The sequence below is a fragment of the Scleropages formosus genome, chromosome 11, assembly GCF_900964775.1.
Source record: "Scleropages formosus chromosome 11, fSclFor1.1, whole genome shotgun sequence".
In the NCBI taxonomy this organism is placed as follows: domain Eukaryota; kingdom Metazoa; phylum Chordata; class Actinopteri; order Osteoglossiformes; family Osteoglossidae; genus Scleropages; species Scleropages formosus.
The window spans coordinates 19,150,074-19,173,272 of NC_041816.1; the positions used below are offsets into that span (position 1 = coordinate 19,150,074).

The window sequence follows — 23,199 nt, forward strand, 5'->3', positions numbered from 1 at the left end:
GACATAAACTATGAACCTCCAAATGCTCCATAACTAGGGTAGATATGCATAATTAAGAAATATATTAAAGTTAAATGAAACTCTGTCAACTTAGGTGAGAAAGCAGAATATTGAGTATAATTGTCATGAAAGTGAAAGATTAAGTGGTTAAGTTCCTTTTGTCCCCCCACTGTCCAGTATATTCATCCACATACCAATAAATTCCTTGACATTTGCATTTCATTAAAAGGCCAAAGTCTATTAACAAAGTGTGTACTTGCAGTCTTGCATAGTCTTTCATCACCTCTTGTGTTTTGAAATCAGCTCCTGAGTCTCCACCAACTCAGAGGTACCCTTCTCTGTTGCAGAGAGGATTTGGAATGTGAAGTCACTGAATAATAGCTTCAGTGCATTCCATTTTATTTATTATATTCAGATTGCCAGATTGGGGAGAAATTAATAATTATGCCTTCCTGCTCAGCTGATTGTTTCCTACTTCATGATGAGAAGATTTAATCTTTATAAACAGTGTGAGCTCTGTGTGAGATAAAAAGCTGATTTTTAAAAAAAATATATTTTTTTAAAAGGCCTTAAGGATATTGAAGTTTTAAACCAACATTGTACATATAAGTCATGTTTTTATGAGTACATGTGCAGCTGTTTGTGATTTTTAAACCCTCTTTCCTGATTTTTCTTGATGCAGAGTATGAATGTTTTGGGTTTAGTTTGTGTCAGTTTGGTTTCTGTAGTTCATACCATAATTATCTATGCAGAGCAGATACACCTATGTTTCGTGAAAGAACTGGTGTTTTGGCCTTACAAATTGTTTGAAACAAGAACTGTGTTGCGTTGAAAGGGAATCCATAGGGCAATTTACTGAAGCAGCATTCAATTATGTGCCCAGTTAATTCCTGCTCATTGGAGTCAAAGAATAATTTGATTAAAGGTCTACAATATCAGGACTTTAAAAAATTTCTTCAGAGGGTCAGAGATGGGAATCTTGGACTTTAACACACCTGTCAAATTCTTGGTCACAAAGTTTAGGTTCAGTATATGGGAACCACTTGATATGAGAATTTACCAAGAAAAATTTAACAAGAAAGTGGGATCTCCTGTATACATTTATTCATTTAGCTGACACTTTTCTCCAAAGCGATTTGCAGAGTTAAGTATTATTTACCCATTTATACAGCTGAATAATTTTTACTGGAGAAATCTAGGGTAAGTACCTTGCTCAAGGGTACTACAGCTGGAAGTGGGATTTAAACCTGCAGCCTTTGGGTCTAAAGGCAGCAGCTCCAACCAATATGCTACCCCATGAATTAATTTATGCTTGCCATTTCAAGAGTTGCACATGTAAAACTTTGCAGTATCTAGGTGCTTTTTGTGACCTGCAGTGCCTAGCCGTGCTAGGTCAACAGAGCAATTTATTTCTGTTTCTTGAGTGTTATGTGCCATCAGAGACTTAGTTCCACTGTATAGTTATTACATTGGCAATTTGTATTGACAAACTTCATTCATTGAAGTCTTTTTTGAGTGATTAAGTAGTTGAGCACAGTTGACAATTCCAAAGTGGTGCAGTGACTGGTACGTATGTACTCTCCAGTGAAGAAAGTTGAAGTATTTCACTTTTTTGATAGTCAGAGTGCAGCTGATAATATAGTTCTCTCATTCTGGGTTGTTGAATGTTTACTTGCCTTCTGCTACAGTGTTGCAGGGAAACAAATTAAAAATGAGGGATGACGATGACTTTGATCTTTGGGCTCGAAGATTGAATGTTGCCTGATTGAGGGTTCAGTTCTTTAAGTAGCTGTGTGTAGTCTCAAGTTTCATATCTGAACTACATTTATTTATATACTTTCAGAAATGGCCAATACGGTGTATTTTTGGTTAATTAGCTTCACTGTGGCTTGTCTGCATTTTTATCATGATAGGGATTTTTGTTTGGGTTTTACTCGAGTTTTAAGTATGTAGTTAAAACTTTTTAGCATTACAATGTTTGCCATTTATACTGTACTTTATGTGCATTAAACTACTCCCACTTTACTGGAATCTTCTTTTGAATGTCATTTTTCTTCTGGTGCTAAACCAGTTGAAATGGGCATTTTAGAAAATGAATGAATGAATTAGAGGATACCCTCAGTCTATAACCCTTCCACAAGCCCTTTAGACAAATGAGCCTCAGAGTAGTTCCTTGAATCTCTTCCAGTGCAAATTAATGCCTATCTCACAGCCTAGGTTGCTAAGACTACCTTTGTGATTGATTAAAGATCTCGTTCTGACAGGGTAGTAGGTTTGTGAATGACTGCTGGTTGAAGCACAGTAAATATTAGAAAAGCAATGATAGCCTTTAACAGGTGCCACTGAAGCTTATTGGCGCTTGGAATTTCAATGCATTTTGACTGGGAGGAGCAAGATGTTTTGGTATGGAAGGATGGGCCACTGTTTTATCTGGTGTGATGAATAAATACCTTCCCGCAGCATTGCTCACTTGGTACGGCCTCCTGGGGGCTGTTCTCTGGAGCTACCTTGCAGAAGTGGCAATTATGCTCTTCATCTCAGCAGGCTGAAAAACCAAACAAATGAAGTCAATCAGCAAGCTGTGAGCAAAGTGGAGCCTACTATGTGTGCAAGTTTGGTCTCCATGGATGAAGTGGTGGCTCGTTCTGTTACCTCATCAAGGAGGATTTCAGTTACTAATTGCTCTTCCAGTGCTGGGTAGTATTGGGCTCGTGTACTAATCTCTGTCAAATGCTCAATAGTCTTTTTATGGCAGGTTTGGCAAGGGAGGTCAACCAAGTTTAATAGCAGTGCTGAATGAAATGGCTTGCTCTCTTTTTTTTTTTTTTTTTTTAAAAACAACTTTGTTTGCTTGCTTTGAACAAAAAGTTGCCAGTTCACGGAAAAGGATGCTGCTGTAATAGTAGTGAGAAACATTTGTAACTGGAATATTCAGTCAGCTTTCACCCATAGCCTATGTCTCCTCTGGTAGATTTATATTTTGTCTGGGAGTTCACACGATATCACTGAAAGGTTTGGTCCTAGGTAAAAATAGGCATGAAATGAAAGGATAAACAGCCAGGGCTGTCACCAGTACTTAGCAGTATTTACTCCCAGTGGCATGTGAGGGAATCTTTGAGAAAGTCCTTTAATCATGGAGCTGGTTTAAGTTTTAAGCCACCACTTACTCCAGTTTTATGAGTGGTTTGAAGGCCTGCTGTGAAGTGTTCCTGACAACTGTGGTGAATGTTGATGGTGCCCAGTCGTGTTGAAAGACAGTGCTTCCATGGAACTCTACATTGTGAATCTTCAGTGACTTTAGCCTGCCACCTGACTGATAAATCAAAGAGATCTGATTGGATAGCAGTAAATGAGGCAGAAGGTGTATAGTTTTGCTGGTCAGTGGCAGAGCAGCGGTCGCACTGACCTTGCTCATGGGTTCATCCTGTTACTAATGTGGAAATCTGAGTAGAGTTCTGTGGTCTGTTTTCAGTTAGAAATGAGACACCTAATTGGTGTTTAAGGTCAAACACTTTAATATGTACTCCTGATTCTTTCCTCCATTGCATACTCTTCAGCTTGGTTTCTTCATTTTTCATGTTGTTTTTCCATTTTCCTATGCCATTTCATGCGCAAGGGTGACTTGGCACAACCTTGCTTGTGTAAAGCAGAAGAAAACATTCCAAAGAAGTGGTATAAAGATGTTACTGATGACGGATGCAGACAGAATAAATCAGGGCCATAACTAAGAGTGCTCTTCCTCGTTTAGCTGATTTTGGTCATGCATTTTAGTTGCAGAAAGGAAGTGGCAGTGACTGTTAGCTGTTGGCACTGAGTGCAGTTGTGTGTGAATTCTTGGCTATTTGCATGACTAATTTAAAAATTAAGTTGAAAGTGACTCTAAGGTTATTGTGTTCTTATCAAAGTTCAGCACAAGATGGGTTCTTCATGAAACTACCCATTGGTTTTGAGGCCTTGGGGATAAACATGTCAAAGCAATCTTGCCATGTTTATAAATGCCACGAGAGCCATCCACCCACTAAAATGATTGTTTAACCTTCTTTATCACCCCATTGATTGGCTTTTCTATGTCAAAGTGCTATTGCATTATGTAATACTTGTGGATCAGTAACTTGTAGTTCAGGCCCATTAAAACCATGGCCACATTTCAGAATGTGTCCTTATCTGTCTTGGGTCTCTTCCTTGATGTCTCCATATTATCATAGTTACAAAGAAGACATAGCATATTTAACACACTGTTCATAGGTGTCCTTTGTTACATGATGTTCTTCCCTTTGACCATTTTTTCCTCAATGAAGAGGTTACACACATTCTTCTAGTGCTGGTTATTGAAGTACGCTGTACATCCAAAATAATGTGGATGGCGGGGTCCAAACTTGCATTCCACGTTATGAGTTTGCGTTGTAACAAGTTTAGAGTTTTGATGAAGGTTGAAGAAAGTTTAACTCCAGTTTGCTGTTGAGAGGAGGTTAACATCAGAAAAAGCAACCATCTGCACATGTGCGAGTGAAAATAAGTGATACATTGCAGCCCACATTACTTCGTAATTACAACATACTAATAACATTGAATAAAGTGTAATTCAACAATTCTTGTTTTTATTGATTAACCATAATGTAATGAACCAGTTTCCACATGTGGTGAGTTCTTTAACATTAAATGCTATTATTGCTACAGGGCTGTTTCACGACAGACGTTTTATTTGTTTGACTTTGCTAATTAGTCACATCTTCAGAGCATTAATTTGCTAGTCAAAACGGCATTCTTTTGCAGCAAGATAGCGAAGCTAAATGAAAATATCAGGGAAAACAAAAGGGTTTTCCCTATATTGTTGACTTGATAGTCTTTGTAGATTAAATTCATCAGATGTTGGGAGACTAAAGCTGTCACTACTGCTCTAGAGCAAGAGAGCAAAGTTACACCAAAAGATCACGGAAATAAAAAGCTTTACAACAGCAGTAACAAAAAAAACATAGATCTACTAGACATTAAAAAGGTTTTTCACAAAATATTAATTTTTATTTTTCTCCATAGGTCTGTGTTGTACTAATTGCTATATTGCACAATTTACCTGTCGACTTTCGGAAATATGTTTGGGAACCACCTAGATTTTAAACGCGTGGAAAGTGGAACTGATCGAAGAAGAAAAAACTGGGGTCCAACTCTGACCGCGTTATATGCGATCCCACGTTCTATTGAGCTGCGTTATCAGATCTACAGTGTACATCCATTCCACACATAATGGGGCTAATTGTTCAGTAAAATCACTACCGTAGGTGAATTCCTGTTTTAAGGTCAAGTTGCCATTATTTCTTGAGGAAAATAAGTCACTGGATGAAAACTTTGACACCCAAATATAGTCCTTTTTACATAGGACAACCATTTTATGTCTGGCAATATTTTTCCTGCTTTATGGCATGTATCATGCTTTCAATAAAAAGTGCTCTGACACATACGAAAGGTGTGATCAAACCCCTAATAAAATCCCATAATAGCTTGAGCACAGGCTTAGCCAACATCCTTTCCTTGAACTTCTCTTTAAGAGGATACCCAGATATACCCTATGCCTCAGGAAGATGTCTAGGAAATGTCTTATTACTGGAACTCCCGTAAATATGCCCACCGTTGTTCACATTCCAGGTCGAGGAAGACACAAGGATGTTGAAATTGAGGGCAAATATGCAATTTGCTATTTTTGGAATTCTGTGCACGTGAAAGTTTCCCCTCCATTCTTCTAGTGCCTCATGGTTGATGAGTCCATGACAGGAGGCTCTTTGAGTTGATTGGGGCACTCTGGCTGATGAGTGAAATCAGGCACTGCGGGGAAGGCAGCTGTGTCTGATTGTGTAGCTGTCACATGCTGGTGTCCCCCTGAGAGGTGCGGTGTACACTTCCTGCTGAATTTTTACCTTCTGTATGCGATTTCCATTCTTCCACGTGCGGGCAATATGCCAGAATGTGTGTTTTCTGGTGCTCTTTGTGTCATTTACAGAGTTGGAAACTGTGAATGGATCATATGTTTCTCAGTTTTGCTCTGTTTTGAAAATCAGATTATGGCTGCAGTATTTGTATTTACACTTCAATTTTTCTAAGTGCAATTATAGAGCAGCTGTGACATTAATAGATTAAAGAGATTAATGAATACTAGAATGAGAAAATGGAAGGGCTAATTGAACTTGCCCACAGTTCAGCTCAATTGTGTCATAGTAGGTTACTTGGTCTTAAGTAAAAACCTGCATTTTTCATATGCTAGGAAACCTTATGTCCTAGTTAACTGGTTTTCATTCACGTATGCTGGGATCACTGTGTGACCCTGGTGTCATGGGTTATCGAGTGGGGCAGTCAGTTTTCATGGATTTTTTTTTCTTTTTTTTTTTTAAAAATCATGCATGGATGCTGTACTGGTCCCTGTCTTGTCACTTTTCAAAAGGGTGAGTAGCATCTTTGGGAAGTGGTTGTGTCCTCCTGCTCAGAATGATTCTGATCATGGCATCTCTTTACCTTCTGCATGTTGGACCATGAAATATCCCGTTGATGCTTTGAATGGACAAATTTCTCTTTTTGTGTGATGCATTTAGATCTGAAATCAAGACATTTCAACTAAGTTATTTATTAAAATTGTATAAATTTGTCTAACTGGTGAATGTTTTGGGCATCATGTTACAAGAAAGCACCTTTGTTTTTCATTTTCTTCCACAGCATTTTGTGTTAGTCATTGTATGCCCTTTTGCTTGCACATATACTGTACTTCTCTACCTCGCAACAATCCATTGCTAAAATCTGGTGTGCAGCCGTTGCCATTTTCCACTTACAGGACTGCTGTTCTGGTCATATTTGCTGTAATAGCATTGTGATAGATGATATGTCACATTTAAGCTTCTACGGTCAGTGAAAGGACCTCTTTCGGACCTGATATTGTGTTGCTAGGTGATTTAAGGAAGAATAAAATGGAGGAGAAGGATAAACATGACTTCTTTCACCTTTCAGCCTCATGGTGCATTTCTGAGGTTGGACATCTAGGACTTAGAAAAATATTTCGCTTTTAAATTGCCCATGGAAAAGGAGCCCCAGTGAACATCCTACCGGAAAGCTCTTGATGAAGAACCTGGAAGAACAGGGACTCTATGCTCATCTTATGAGCGGGGTTTAATGAGAAGGCCTGTTCAATGCCTTTTTTCTTTTATTGCTGATCAATATTTCAGCAAGCAAAGTGTTTCATCCTCCAGATCTGCAATGTATGTGAATTATTAAACAGACAAAAAATAAGGGAAAGAGAAGGTCAGAATGCTTTGGAAATTGGTTATGTGAAAGCTCATTGTCAGACAGAAATCAAAGTGCTAATTGGATGAAAGACTATTTCTACAGACAGAAAGTCACTCTTCTGACATAGCACAGATTAAGTAAAATGGTTTTATTGTCATAGCATATTCATAAAGGATGACTTGCAAAAGAACACTTGCTACTGAATATAAGGTTGGAAAACCTTTTTTAAAGGTCAGTTTCAGAATTGAAATGTTCACTTTTACTAAGGAAAACAAACACCATCCACTTTTATTGTATCCCCATAGGCAAAATAAATTGGTCTTGATTTAAGGGGGGCAAACAACAATAGGAATTGCTGGCTTGTATGCCATTAAAAAGAGGTTGAATGTGAACCGTTAAAAGCAATTTGTTGGGACATTTTCAGTAAACTGAAATTCAGATCCAGAGAGGTATTCCTAGTCATTTTGGAAATGCCAAAGGTGCCATATAATGGTTTTTAGTCATTGTAAGTTATGTCTCAGCAATATGATGTACTTACAGAAAACTGTTCTATACAACAGTGGTTGTGGGGATTTCTCAAATTTTCCTTTAATTTTTTTTTGTTTCTTATTTGTGAGTATGTTTAGTTGGTAGATATGTTGAGGTTTCACGTGACAGTCAGTTTCTGGGTTATTCCAAACTTTTGAACACTATTGCATGTGAATTTTCCTAAACAGAAGTCTGTTCTGAATTGATTGTTTTTCATCCTGTTCAATCAATTTACACTTGTCATTATTCACTCTGCCTTCTGATCTCCTTTCTCTTTCTACTATAGCAGTCAATAGAATTATTTGTGTTTATTGAGGATGGTGTCCTGCTTATTTTGCAGTCTGGATTTTCCAAGAAAAGCAATCAGGTTGCATAATATACAGACCCCCTGAGGAATGTACTTCTTAGGTAATTGCATATTTATGTAAATGGATTTTCCTCTCAATTATGGTATCTTTCAATCTATGTCCTGCATGCTATAATTAGCATGGTGTCTGGTAAGTCCAAGCAACTGTCTGCTCTCTAACATTCCTAATGTCCTCCTGTCATTGTTGATTCACTGTTTCTGGTGTCCATCCTCTGTTTTCCCAAGATATGTTGCTCAAGCTGCTAGTCCAAATGCAGTGTCCATCCTTCAATCTTTCCTCCGTATAAACCAGTCTGTCACACAGTTATACTTGTTAAGTCATTATTTTTTTTTTCCCCTATTGCATTTTAGTTCATGGACTATTGTAATACCTTCTGTATTTATGAAGCTTAAAGTTTATGTACTTCTAATAATTCAGGAAACTAATCATTGTGTGTCCTAGCTGTCCATTCACTGTATTTCTCCAGGTTGGGCAGTCTCCACCTTATGGCTTTTTTTTTTTTTTTTATTCCTGCTGCCAGCCCTGGTAGTCTTTCCCTCTACATTTCACTTTGTCGTGTTTCTTATGTGAACCCATCTCTGCCTCCAAAGTGTGAGCTCAGTGTGACGCTGAGCACCAATAAGCTGCAGAGACGTTTTGCCTTTCATTGCATTCCAGTTGGAACGCAGCAATGCTAGTCTACTTGTTAATGGTAAAAGTCATGCATCTCCTCTTCACCCTCAGTGTTTGTTTGGTTTTTCTTTATGAAACATATTGCAAACTTTAGAAAGAGATGCTAAGAAGTTGTACTTTAGTGCTTACTAATGCAATATTCACTCTTGGGAAAACTCTATACCTAAGAGTCTTCAACAATGTCCAATACCATATTATTTTATAAGGCCAAGGCAGGTTACCAGAATGGCAATATTCAGATCGACTGAAAAAAAAATTGGTAAACGATTCAATAGTGGTAGTTTCCCATAATTGTCATACCTCAGTATTTTAGATCCATTTTCAAGTGCCAAAACGGTTAATGAAACCAGTATTATCTGTAGTTTGACAGATTTTGAGAAACACTGCCCTTCATCTTGGTAGCCTTTGATTTATGATTAAACCATTTCAGGTTTTGAAGTTTATTTCTGATAAAATCAAAAAAGCTGTATATATAATTGGGTGTAATTTTAGTGGCACAATGGTGGAAAAGTACCTATTTATTTATATATTTTTACCTTGGGCTCAGACTGTGCTTTATTTATGCAGTGAAATGAAAACCAAACAAGGTGATGATCTAGGTACACATGTGACAAGGTCATATTAGGACCAGAAAAAGCCACAAGAGGACAGTGAGGGGCCCTCCAGTACTGCTGCAGTTAAATTACTTTTTTTTTATTTCCCTCATGTTTAGAGATTCCTGTGACATTCAGAAATTAATCTTTGTCACACAAATTGCTTCCTTTCCTGTCAGACCCATTACATTGTCTTCATTAAGAATCTTGCATTTTAATGTAAATGTCATTGTAACAGCAGACCAGATTAATTTGCATTGTGTAAACTCTCTCCATACAACCTGTAAACGGATAGCAATATCAGAAAAATGATATGCTGTTTTATTCTATGTGTCAGAGAGAGCAGTCTCCAGCTGCTTATTCACATGAAATATGGTTACGGACATGACAGGTAATGTGATGTTAAGGTTAATTGTTTATTGTCAAAGTTAATCTTTGATATTTTAACTCAATGTCATAAGTGACATTTTCAGCCAAAAGGATCATTTTGTGGTTTTCAATACAGTTAGTATGCTGATATTGATAAGTCAGTCCACTAAACACACTGGTATTCTGGCAGTATGGCATAGTGAAGGTAAAGTACTTTGCTCCTAAATAGAGGTTTTCTCTACATCATGCCTATATTTCGCACAATTGAACAGTCTTTAAACATAGCCTCTATGATTTATATTTTTTGGTGAGGTCAGAATTGTGAAGGCTATCCGAGCATCAAGGAGTAGGTTAGTTTCCTTCACAACTGCTTCAGTTCTTGGAATTCAGCCACGCAATTCCATTCTTCAAAGGTTCCACTTGTTTGAAGGATGAGAGAGTTGGAAATGTAGTTCATATTCTGACGACCAGAGCATCCTATGAAATACAGTGATTTTTAGATGTTAGTGGGAAAGTCAGCAGTGTTTAAGCCACATATTGAACTATGCGTTTGGGGGTTTTTGTTTGCTTGAAAAATCGAAGCATCATAAGGAAATAGTGCCTGTCTAAATGGGTGTACCTGCTTGCCTAAAATGGTTTCATATTCCTTTGTGATTATATAACTGTGCTGAGGTATCACATGATTGCTGCCTTTACCATCATAGATCCACCACCATGTTTAACAGTTGGCAGCAGGCAAAGTGTGCTTTTCATTCACTCCCTCCCTCCACTGGTGAAATACCCAGGTGTTACCTTCATTGCGTCCGATTTTTTTCCATGCCATCTTTTAATACAGGTAGCTTAAGAATGACAGCCCTACCATAAATAATCAGGCTTGTAAGGGTCACAACATAGTGGGACATAAATGTTGATTCAACTCCGCGGCAATCTTTCAGACTGTTGTTTTCAGCAATAGTTAAGTATTTTGTCAAGTGTTTTGTCTACCCCCACCACAGAGATCAGTGTGTGGCTCATGTTCCACTGCAGTTTTTCCTTGTTGGGTATGTGCTGTACTTTAGAATTTCTGAAACACCTTCAGTTCAGGTAAAAACTTTTATATTCTTATATTTCTTTCAAATATCTCATGTTTGTTAAAGGTGTAGATGTTGGTGTATTAAAGTGCTGACTGTCAAGACTTTTGTAATGTTTGACACATTTTGGTAATTGGTATTCAAGTTAATGTTACTCATCTGAGTAGCTGCCTTTCTAATTGTAGTATAGGTGTTTCTGAATTCTTTGTCGCTTTTGTCTAATGAACTATCTAATCGTGTGTGTGTGTGTGTGTGTGTGTGTGTGTGTGTGTGTGTGTGTGTATATTTTATATATATATATCTGTATATTGAGGGGTGCGGTGGCGCAGTGGGTTGGACCACAGTACTGCTCTCCGGTGGGTCTGGGGTTCGAGTCCCGCTTGGGGTGCCTTGCGACGGACTGGCGTCCCGTCCTGGGTGTGTCCCCTCCCCCTCTGGCCTTATGCCCTGTGTTACCGGGTAGGTTCCGGTTCCCCGTGACCCTGTATGGGACAAGCGGTTCTGAAAGTGTGTGTGTGTGTGTGTGTGTGTGTGTGTGTGTGTGTGTGTGTGTGTGTGTGTGTATATATATATATATATATATATATATATATATATATATATATATATATATATATATATATATATATATATATATATATAAATTGATAACTATTCAGATACCCTACTGCAGTAAGGACAGCTGGTAATGTAGTGGTTAGAGCAGTTACCTTTGAACCAAAAGGTCGCAGGCTTGAATCTCACATCTGGCTGTATTACCCTTGAGCAAGGTACTTCCCCTAAAAATTGCTCCAGTTTTTTAAAAAAAAAAAAGAAAAAATCACCCAGCTGTACAAATGGGTATGTAAATTGTAGGTAGATTAACACTGTAAGTCGCTTTGGAGAAAAGCATCAGCTAAATGGATAAATGTATTTTCTGATTCTTCATGTTCCTGCAGGTGCTGTATTTTTTTCTTTGCAATTCAGGTCAATTTTTAGCATTACAGCATTTGAAGAATACAAAGAAATGAGGATGTCTGTGTTGGATGAGCTGTGTTGCTTCCTGAGAAATGGATAAAGGAGATCAGCCTGGGTTCCTGCTTTTCATCTGTGTAAATAATTTAGTTAATATTATATATTAAATAATATGTAATGCACTATTAATATATTTTTTCATCTGTTGCTTGTTTTTATAAAAAACTATAATTTGCATTATTTTGTTGGTCTGAGTCCCCCTTCCCAAGAGTATTTTTATGCTTTATGTTTCTATATTCACAATGAAACAGGATTCTGTTTTTTTGTTTTTAACTTTTCAATTTATTTTTTTTCTTTTCATGCACTTTTCCATGATGGTCCATTTGACAAAATGCAATTAATCAGTGTGAGTGTCTTTATTGTTGGCTGCACTTAATCCCTGCCACTCCATGTTTTATCAAGTGAAAATAGGGCATTTAAAAACAGAAGCACATTCTCCTGTGAGACTCCCATCGAACTTGCAGACAATGTTGTAACAAACCTGCACTTAGCAAAGTACTCCATGCACTCAGCACTTAAAACAGTGTCACTTACTAAGGCAAATAATGAACAAGAGACAGAGGCTGGGTTAGTTGGTGGAAACCCAGTACACATGGTGCATTCTGCAATGTCCTGAAGCTGAAACACATCACACCAAATACTGCTTCACCAGAACATGTGTCAACAATCTCTCCACTGTATAGTTTGAACAAGCTGGAGTCAGGAAACTGCAGTCTGTTACTAAAAGAGGGGGGTAGAGCGAGTAGCCCTGCTGTCTCACAGTGCCTGTGTGGTGCGAGAGGACATGGGTTAAATCCATGCTCAGTCTGTGTGGAGTTTGCATGTTCTCCCCTTGTCTGTATGGGTTTCCTCCCACAGTCCAAAGACATGCTGTTCAGGTTCACCCATTTTGTGTGTGTGTGTTTTCCTCTGATGTATGGGTGAGTGACCCATTGAAAGTAGTGTACCTAGCAGTGTAAGTAATCTTGATGAATAAAGTGTGTGGGCTGATAACACTACATAGAGTTCATTGGAAGTCACTTTGGAGAAAAGCATCAAATAAATGCAAATAATGACTCTAATGCCGCTGTTATTTTCAATGCGAAACAATGGCTTCTTGCTCTCCCTTCTCCCTGCTACATATCAGTTTTGAGTGGTGTAATTCTGTCATCTGTCCCAACCAAAACACTGGAGCAGTTTCACAGTGTCATCCAGCTGCACACTGAGCCCTGCATTTCCCCTTTACCTATACACCACACTTCCCACTGTGTATTTATTCTGCCATGGTAACCTCAGTACTAGCTTTGACATTGTTCGTTTCAGTACACACTTGGGTTAAGCAACACACTGATCAACGTTAAGTCACTTGCACGTAACTCAGTTTGCCCCTGAGAGCTTTCTCTGTAGCTGATGAGAGGTGTGTTGTGGCTGTTAAAGGCTCCTTCCACGGAGTCCTGAATATGTGGATTCAGTGTCCTCCCTTGTATGGCAAGCGTGTGTGTGCACAAATTTCATATGGGTCATTACAGTGCTGTGGATGTCAAACTAGGCTGTCACTGTGGAAGATTTCATCCTAGGCAATTTCACTGGAATTTGACAGATATCTGAAGGAACAAACATGAATACTTCTATAATCTGTTGTTCAAAGGCTTAAGATTAAAGGATCACTGTACAAATATAATGTATTCTTCCCAAGAGGCAATCCTCAGTGATTCTCCAAGTAAACAATGTGCCCTAAAATTGCAGGCAATTTCTCACTTGCTTCAGCAGGATAAACACTCACACATAGAATTTCCTAACCAGTTTATTCAGTCCATCAGACAGACTGATGGAGACTAGTGAACATCCCTTATGCCCTATGACTGCTATATGCTGCAGGGCAGTTAGCAAGAGGCCTCTGTAGATTGTATCCTTACAAGGTGTTTAGAGTTACCTGTGTTCAACATTATCATGACCTTTATTCCTTACATGAGAACATGAAAGCATACCGTTGTCATTCTACATCATTGGACTAGTTCATTGTTTAAGAACACATGGTACATCTTTGAACCCTGTCGATGCAACCAAGGCATTTGTTGGTTCTATATCCCATTGCTAACATGGCATTAAGACTAACTGATTGAAGGCAAAATAATATTAACTTGAAGTGTCATGAAAGGGGAGAAGGAGAGGCCAGGCATTGTTACTTGGCAAATGTGGTTGTAGTTTAATTCAGTTTAAAGAATAAATGCATTTTGAGTTTCAGGAATAAATAGCATACCTAAACAGCTTATTTCTGCATGATGCATAATTTGAAAGTAGGGATTTTGTTGGATTCAATAGAGTATTTGATTGAAATACTGTATAACAACATAGTGGAAGTTTCTTACTTTTCCTTCCTGGGACAGAATTGTGAAATAAAGTGTTGTCTAGAGAATGAGTGAATGGCACACAGTTGTGAATGACTAGTGGTGCTCAGCTAATCTCAGAGGTGTCACAAAGTTGGCCCTAACTCACAAATGTTTTAAACAGCCCTTCTGTTCTAAGAACAGGAAAATGGCCCTCTGTATGGGTTGGCTACTTCCCAATTTAATTTTTCAATCATGGGATTTAACACAGGTGCTGAATGAGGACCTTGCTGTGTAGTCAGGTGAACTTTGAATGACCTCACACATTTATGATACTGATCACGAAGGGCTGATCAACAGTGAGTGGTCCTTTTTAATCAGACATTTCAAATTACTGTACCAATTTGGGAATAAAATACCACAGCACAAGAGTGTCATCAAACAGCCCTTAATTCCCCAATAAAATGAAAAGATGAGGATGGCATCTTGGTAGTTTAGTGATGCTTCACAATACCCAGTGCATAGATTATGGTTTAGAGTGTTCAGAACCAAAGATCTTTCTGAGGACCTTGTTCCAATAAAAATTCATTTACATTCATCAGAATTTAATGTTCGTTTGCATATTTTCGCATTGATGCATCATTTATCTGTTTATGTTCTTAATCAGCCTCTTCATGCTTGTGTGAAATTGTAATCTAGAGCTCTTGCTTACATTTTTCTTTATGTCAAATATAATTATTTCATGGTGAACTCGTGTTTGATCCTTAAATTTTACATTCTGTTTGTTATGGTACACATAAGTACCATCTGTTTTTTCTTACAATGATGAAATAATTCATTGTTGCCATGTCAACCTCCATGTAGGTACAATTGTACATTTCTCAGCATTACCTACAGTGGCGCATGTAGCAGAGTAGCTGTCACCCATCAGGCTCCATTTACCTTCATCAGCCTGGAAGGCAGTGAAAAGTGAAGAAGAGTAAGCAGAATCCTGTCATCTGCATTCCTTTCTGTAATCAGGGCCAAGACAGAGATGAGGCTTTTGGTTTGTTTGGATGAAGCCTTCAAAGTACGCTGAATAAACATCCATTTAAGTGAAAGTGGAGCTGAGTTTTCATGAGTAATACATGGAGTTGAGTTACATTTCTCCTGTGCTGCAGAAACAAGATGTTTGGTACAAAGACATAATACTGTCCCAGGGGCTCAGAGAGGAGGTTTAGGTTCTGTTATAAAACAGACACGCCTGAATGGGCAGCTTGAGCCTGGTAGCATTGATGATACTGCTCTGAAGGCAGTGATAATCTCTTAACAAATATCTCTGATGGGTCCCATTTTATAGCTGGGCTATCTTGTAGCCTCTAGTATCTCCAACATCATAGATGGGTGAATTTTTTTGGAGGGAAGGGCCTTATTAAGTTTTATTTTCTACCCAGCTTGCATAATGAGAGAGAAACTCATCTGTTCTCTCTCAGCCAAAACCAAGACTCCCTCAGGAATTGCGTTTCTTTTTTTCCACTGTCAGCACCTGCTGGGTCCTGGGTCTGTCTGCAATAGTCCGGTAGCTCCAGTAGTTGAATACAGGAGGGCTGAATGCCCATTAGATGTTACCCCATGTAGGTGAACATATGCAGGAAGTTGTCCCTTCCCTTTGTCCTCCATAAGCCCTGCTCCCTCTCTAGTGTGTAGAGGACAACCCAGTTCCTAGGAGTCTACAACACTTATCATCCCCTTCTGGGATTCTGCCATCAGGATTCAGAATACCTCTGCTTGCTGTTATTATGCACTTATCACATAAAGTGGATAAGTACGGTCCTCTTTGCACGGTTAATGCACCATCTGAAGTGTTCCTCTAAAAGTGTAACATTTGTGTGTTTGCCTGTTTTTTTTGGGCATTTACATTAATTTAACAAGACGTTCCATTGGGCCACGCCGCATCATTTGCATGTGATTTTACTTTGGGCAAGTCTGTACTTGTTTATACTATGTTTATAAGTGTGAATGACAATCTTTCGGAACAATACATTTTATTTAAATGGTTAAAGTGAATTGTGTGGCATGGGAAGCTAAACACAAAGCAAACAATCTAAGAAAAGTCTTGGTTTTTATTTTTCTTAAAGATATAATTGCATTAATCGGCATTTGTTTGTAGGTGGCCTTTATGGCTTTGGTCATTTAGCTGGTGATCTAGCATCTACTTTGTGTTTTTAGCAGATGTCTGTTAGTCCTTATGCTAAACAATATTTATGCCTAATAAAGATACTAATTGGAGGTTTTAATTAAATGTGCCCTTTATATTTTTTTAAACATGCTATGTGCCATTACCTTGTCCATTGTGTGTTACCATGACCTTTACCATGATTATATTAATAGTGTACTGCTGACTCTCACCTTTCCCAATTTGCTGTAGGCAAAGGCCATAATTTTCCAAAGTATTACATCATCAGTGGTGGAGGCTCTGCAGGAGAAATATGGTGAAAATGTGTATTGACATTTACCACATTGGTGATCTATGCCGAAGTCCAACACAGGGGCAGTCATTGAGAGTGGCCTGTCAGATCTCTTAACCCTAAGGCTTGCGTCTTATTACTTACTGTACTTTGATATTGTTCTGCTTAATGCTGTGTGTGCGTGTGTGTATCATAAGTGACTGTTTGGAAGCTGGGTGTAACTGGGAGGGCTCATTCACAGCTAATGCGTTTGCTAAACTGACATTGGTCTGCCGGGTGCCAGGGCTACGAAAGCCAGTGCCCTGGGTCTTTGGCCCTGACCAACTGAGCTCGTGGCCAAAGTGTGGCGGGCTCATTTAGGATTTGCTTTAATACGCAGACAGACGAACGCGCAGCAGGCAGCGGGCAGCAGGCAGAGCCATGCGCAAAGCTCTGAAGGAACTGCTGCCTTTCAGACAGGGAAGCCTGCTGTGTAAGGGGCTCTCTGTCGCTGAAGCACTCGCAATGTGTGAATGTGAAACCTGTGAAGCCAGTTCTTACTGGCTATGGATCAGCTACAGTTCTTGTGCAACCGGATATATGACCCATAAAGCAGATGTCCAGAAGATGGCCTTCAGAGAAAATAAGAACTGTAGTAAACGGAGAAGTCCTCTCATTTTCTGTGATCTCACATAGGGTGTTGCATTGTGATGGATTCCGAGGCTGAATGTGAACAGCGGTTGTTTACGGTTTTTGACACAAGTAGATTGTCCCAAATGCTGGGTTGGTTTTTACTGAAATGGCTGTGTTATTTTGAAAGGCCTTTGAGGGAAAATGGCATTATCCTTTGGACACAATAGATAAAAACTTTGGGGTTTTCTTCTGTAGCTGTATTGCTTTTTTGAGTGCTGAGCTGCCTTTCTCCCCATGTGTTTTGTAACCGAAAGAAAATTTGTACAGTCGTACACTGCTTAACGACGTTTTGCTTAATGACTGACTGCATATATGACGGTGATCTCGATTATAATGGAGTTGAAAAATTCTTATCGACTAGTGACATCATAGCCGTCATAACATCATAGCGCTACGTGTTCGTGGTGGTGCTGGTGTAAACAAACCTACTGAGTTGCCAGTCGTCTAAATTATAGCACATACAATTATGTCCAGTACATACTAGATAATAATAATAAACACCTATGTTACTGGTTTATGTATTTACTGTACTGTACTTTCTAATCATTATTTTAAAGTGTACTCTTTTTACTTATTAAAAAGTTTATTGTAAAACTGTATGCTGTATTACGCTGGCAGCAGCATCATGAATCTCATGTTTACCATCTCTCTTGACTCCATCGAGACTAGACCATCTAGGTTTGTATAAGTACACTTTAGTTTATGATATTCGCACAATGACAAAATCGCCTAACGACGCATTTCTCAGAACGTATCCCTGTCGTTAAGCGATGCATGTCTGTACTGACTTCTCCCACTTTATGTACACTAGGTTGCTGTCTTACATATATGGGATCTGTTTTGTGACAAAGGTCTGGCTCTTTGAGTTTCGATCCAGTATGGCACTCCAGTCCTTTGACACATTTTTTACATCATACATTAAAACCTGCCAATTTGTCCAGTCTTCAACAACCAAGGTTACACCTGTAGGCACTAGAGATCTATTAGTGTCACAGAATTGAAGTGTATTTGATAATTAAATTGCTAAGGGACAGTTGCTGTTTTGTCACCACCTCTTCTGCTTCCATGTCTAATCAGACAATAACACTGTTCTTCTGTCTCAATGTTCCATGGTATAATGTTAATTTTGCTGCAGCCATTGTCCAAAAATAATTGTTGAAAAAAGTTTTATCAGTAAAGCGGTTTGTGTAGTAAATGTAATCCTTTTTTACACATCTTCTTCTCTTACATTATCTTTTTTTTTTTTTTTTTTTACACTACTCTTACTGTATTTTTAAAATGGTACTGCTCGGTGTTTTGGAAGAGAATGACTTCCATGTCAATGAAGCTGAAAAATTTAACTCAGCCCCTCTTCTATGCAAGTAAAATCTTATGTTGAAGCATTGCTTGCTCATCATATGAGTTTAATATATTTATAATTTATAGTTTCTGTGTCTAATTTGGATTTAGACAAATTTGGATTTAGTCTGATATGTCACCTACCAAGAGGCAAGGTAGTTTAAATAAATACAATGTCCTTTGGGTGATACTGTAGGATTTTTTTTTTTTTCCAGAGAATCTTGCCTCCGTATAAGTTTTTGGATAAAATAATCTGTTTATTGCATAATATGTTACATAAACTTTCTGCCTCCTGGGACATTTATGCTGTTGAATGGACTTGACTCATCTTGGAAAGTTTAAGTTAAGGGAGATTAAAGATGATTGAAGTCATGTTGAAGGGCATCCTGTGGTGTGTTAAAACATTGGTTATTGTGATATTTTCCACAAAAAGCACCACAAAGGTTGGCTGTGATACCGTGATCACTTGTCCTTTGCGTAGTGGTCAGATACCTGGAGGTCTGAAAGGAATTTTTCCACACAGAATATGAGCTTTTGATAAATCATATACCCAGATTTATATTTATCCTCATAGCTCATTATTTCACAAAGTAGCAGATGAAGCAGCCTAAACCTTAACTGCCTCAGACATTTTTATGACCACTTCACCTCCTTGTCTCCTTCCTTCTATCTCTAGCTGGTTTGTGCTTTCCAAAACTTAAACTGTTATCTTCAGCTCAGCCAGGCAAATAAATAGAATTTCACTGTACAATACACTTTTTATGTAAATGTGGAAGTGCTTCATCATTCATTCCACATTTTGCTAGTGACATCATATGTTTCTGAAATTTTATACTTTTATGCAGTGGAGGATTTTCATATTTTTTTTTTATCTTTATCAATCATTATTGGGAGTTTTGGTCCAGGGACAACATAAAGTGATGATTCATCTATACATCTATTAAAAAAAAAACCATATATCTAAAATATTAATAATATGCAGTATATGGAAAAGTTATTAAACCTTGCACAATCCAGTTGTGTGGCAGTGAAAGGTGAGGTCCACCTGTCTTCACATTACCGATATATTTTAAAAGTCCACTTTTCATCCACTTTTCCTCCTCTGTAAAGTCTTACTAAAATACCGGGTAAAACTAGTTTTAAAAAGTCAGCTAAATTTTGTAAAAGATAATAAAATAATAAAAGATCGTGATAATAAAAGATTGTGAAAATCAAAATAATGAATGTACTTTATTATCATGATCACAGGGGTAATTTAGTAGGTAATATTTTCCCTTTTGTACATCTGCAAGGTACAACTCAGTCTAACCATTTTCAAAACATTGTTTCTGTCAGATAAAATCATCTGGGTGAATTCACCTCAGGCAATACTGAATGAAGATGTAATTGAAGTAGAACCTCCTCTGACATTTCCTTTTAGGTATATTGTTGCACCATGTGAGTTTGATATTAAAATGTAAATGATGAAGCAATTGAATTTAGGTTGCAAGGCAATACACTTTATACTGTGTATTTTTATTGCTTATTTCAGTACTTTGTATACTGTTCATGACACTGTGTCCTCATTAAATTCTGTTGACACCCCTGAAAGGCTTCACTCCATTGTCAAAAGCAGAAGGTTATTAAGCTGTGGAAGGGTTTACTGAATGATAACAATAGTCCCACCCGTTACATCTGCCACTGAAAAAATGGAGTCCACTCCATCAAGATGTAATAAAACAGCAACTTGAAATGTCAGCCTATTTATAATGCAAAAAAAAAAATTTCTTACACTCACTTTCCTGTCTCCTAAGCTTTTCTACAGAGTCCTCTGGTAACCCATTTTTTCGTTCTGCAGCTGAATTCGGCCGGACCGCTGAACATGCCACGGAGCCCAACATCCAGTGAGGATGAGATGGCCCAGAGTTTCTCAGACTACTCCATGGAATCCGAATCTGACAGCTCTAAAGAGGAAACCATCTATGAGACCATAAAAGCGACCGGCGAGCGACCGCAGAGCAGGATGGAGGACATCCAGAACAACTCGCTGGTCATACGTGTTGTCATCCCTGACCTACAGCAGACTGTGAGTGAAAGGACGGCACCATGGTTTTGCTCTGTCTGTCCACCTGGCGAATACAGCCCCTTGTGCTCAGCAGACTTAATGTGTGTTTGTCTGTAAAAGGGCTGAATTATAGACAGAAATGGACCTTTGCCTTAATCTCTGAGCATTTTATCCTTGTTAACCCATGACAGAGAAACAGTATAGAGGCTTTCTGTGGTCCATTATGTGTTTGTTTATTGCTTGTTTGTGGTTTTTGCTGTTAGCAAAGGTGTGTGCACTTTTGGGGTTCATGTAGGGCCCATATGTTCAGTTTGTTCTTTTTTCGTTTCCTGTTTTCCATTTGTGCAGATCTGTACCTGCAAGGTATTTTTTTTTTTTTTTTTAAGTTGGCAAATGATTTTACTAACCATTTACTATCTGGATAACCATGTTATTTATTTACATCTAAAAAATCATGCAAAGCCAGGAGAAGGATTATGGAGAGATCGTCGTAGAAGAGGAACGACATTGATTTCCCATCAGGCATTGGGGAACTGAATTTAACAGCTGTCTGAATCCACTTACTCGTGTTTTATTCTGCTCTGATATTGTGTAAAGAAATCCAGCATGTGGTTCTCTGTTTGAAAACCAGTGTTTAATGAGTGCCATCTTTATATGCAAAAGAGGAACATTGTCACTACAGTGAAATGGGAGGATGGACCTTACGGTAGGCAACCAAACTAATTTTTAGTCTTCTGGAATGATAGGCGATACAAAGGAGAGGCAGGTGTGTGTTTGATCATTTCTGGAGTAACACCCCAGTGCATCCAGCTACCTTTGTTAACTAGGGCAGTAAATCCAGCAAAGTGCCTAGCTCCACCGTCAGCACCAGCAACAGCTTTTTTTAAACAGGCACGAGAGGCATGGTGCATTGGTTGCGCAGCGCAGGCGGACCCAACTGCTAGGGAGTGTGGAGGAGTGTAAGGGACATGGGCAAAATCCACTCCCATCCAGCCTTGTCATGCATCCAGGTCACAACCAGGTCAGCCAAATCAATGGCTGCCAGGATGGGGGATGCGAAAAGCTTCCACCCTCCAAGCCCTCCAGTCCTGGGCAAAGGCAAGAACAGAGTGCACTCCGTGTGTTGCTCAATTATCTTGTGCCAGCATGGGGGACTGACAGGCTGCATGAGGACACAAGGGTCTGATTGACAGGGTAGAGGTGGGAGGGCTGGGGGTGCTAGCCATCACCAGTCCAGCTCCGCTCGACTAGCCTGCATGTAATCTTCCCTTTGCCGAGGCTCCCCGGCTGGGCGCAAGCTGCCGCTCACAGTGCTACGGCTCCCCCCACCATGAACCTCCACCTACCTCATGAGTGCTGTCGGACCATGCAAGCTATTGTCCAAGAAGATTGAAGGGTAGCTAAATGAATCCTGACAACCTTATCTAAAAATCTGCTTCGAGAACCAGAATGATCAATTGAAGATCTTATTGGCTTGTTATTCGTATCGTTTCTAAAATGGCTGTGTTTTCGTTTTGTTTCATTTTGCCGCCCCCCCCCCCCCCCCCCCCCCCCCCTTTTTTTTTTTTTTTTTTTTGAAAATCAGGTCCAGTCGAACCTATTGAAATCAGAAATGAAATACACTTTTATGAAGCAGCATTTTACTGTAAATTACATAGTGTGACTTCTTAGTTTAAAGCTGTAGCTGGGCTGTGGACACAGCTGATGACCTGGTAATGTGCTATGAAAGCATTTATAGGGGGACATGTAGAGTGTTTGTTTTCCAGATAGGTTGGGAGCTCTGGAATGGTTAGGAAATGTATTTTATTCCCTTTTTCCCATTTTATTGCATATGTCAAGGTCAAAATGTAGCTCAGCGGTATGAATCAGCAATGTTGCACTGGAAGAAGGCCATACTTTAGAGTAAAAGGTGTGCACGTACCAGACAGCCACTCAGTTAACTGAGGAAAAAGACAGAATACCAGCTGTCACCCATTGTGGAAATTTAACCTCGAAATAGAGTACAGTCTGGAAATAATTCTGCTCTGCGGAGAAGGCTGTTCTTTGCTACAGCTGTATGAATTATTTACTTGGCCCGTCAAAAATCTGGGGTCACCTTCAATCTGTTACACCTTTTCTTGTTGTATATAGGAAATTCCCACAAATGGAAAAGTGCTCATGGGTTACCTGGAGTGAACAGAATTTGACAAGGTTTCAAGCTGTTTTTCAATCAAAGGAATCATTTTGTGACATCACTCATACAGTTACCACTTAAATTTTATAGCCATAAAATGACCATGTACTTTATACGAAAATGCAGGAGGACTTTGGCTCAGTTACAGTGTAGGAAATTACATGAGAATAAATGCCACTCCTTGGTGGTAAGGGGGAGACAGTGGTACCGAGAAGCAAAGGACAGAGCAGCCATGAAATTAGTCCTCCAGCAAATGTTGCAGCCCCTACTTTCTCAAAACTTACTATGAATTTTTTTTTGGACATAGTTACACAGACTGTGTGCCACAGTGGTGAAGTTGGG

General features: G+C 38.9%; 1 protein-coding gene across 3 annotated transcripts in view; it reads left to right on the forward strand.

Moving 5' to 3' along the window:
• shank2b (SH3 and multiple ankyrin repeat domains 2b) overlaps window positions 1–23,199 on the forward strand; it is a 157,879-nt gene that overhangs the window by 20,865 nt on the left and 113,815 nt on the right. For all 3 annotated transcript variants that reach the window (XM_029256178.1, XM_029256179.1, XM_029256180.1), the window contains exon 2: window positions 20,478–20,705. In XM_029256178.1, the coding sequence (XP_029112011.1) occupies window positions 20,502–20,705 (204 nt within the window). In that variant the 5' untranslated portion in view covers window positions 20,478–20,501. The remainder of the gene's footprint in view (window positions 1–20,477; window positions 20,706–23,199) is intronic.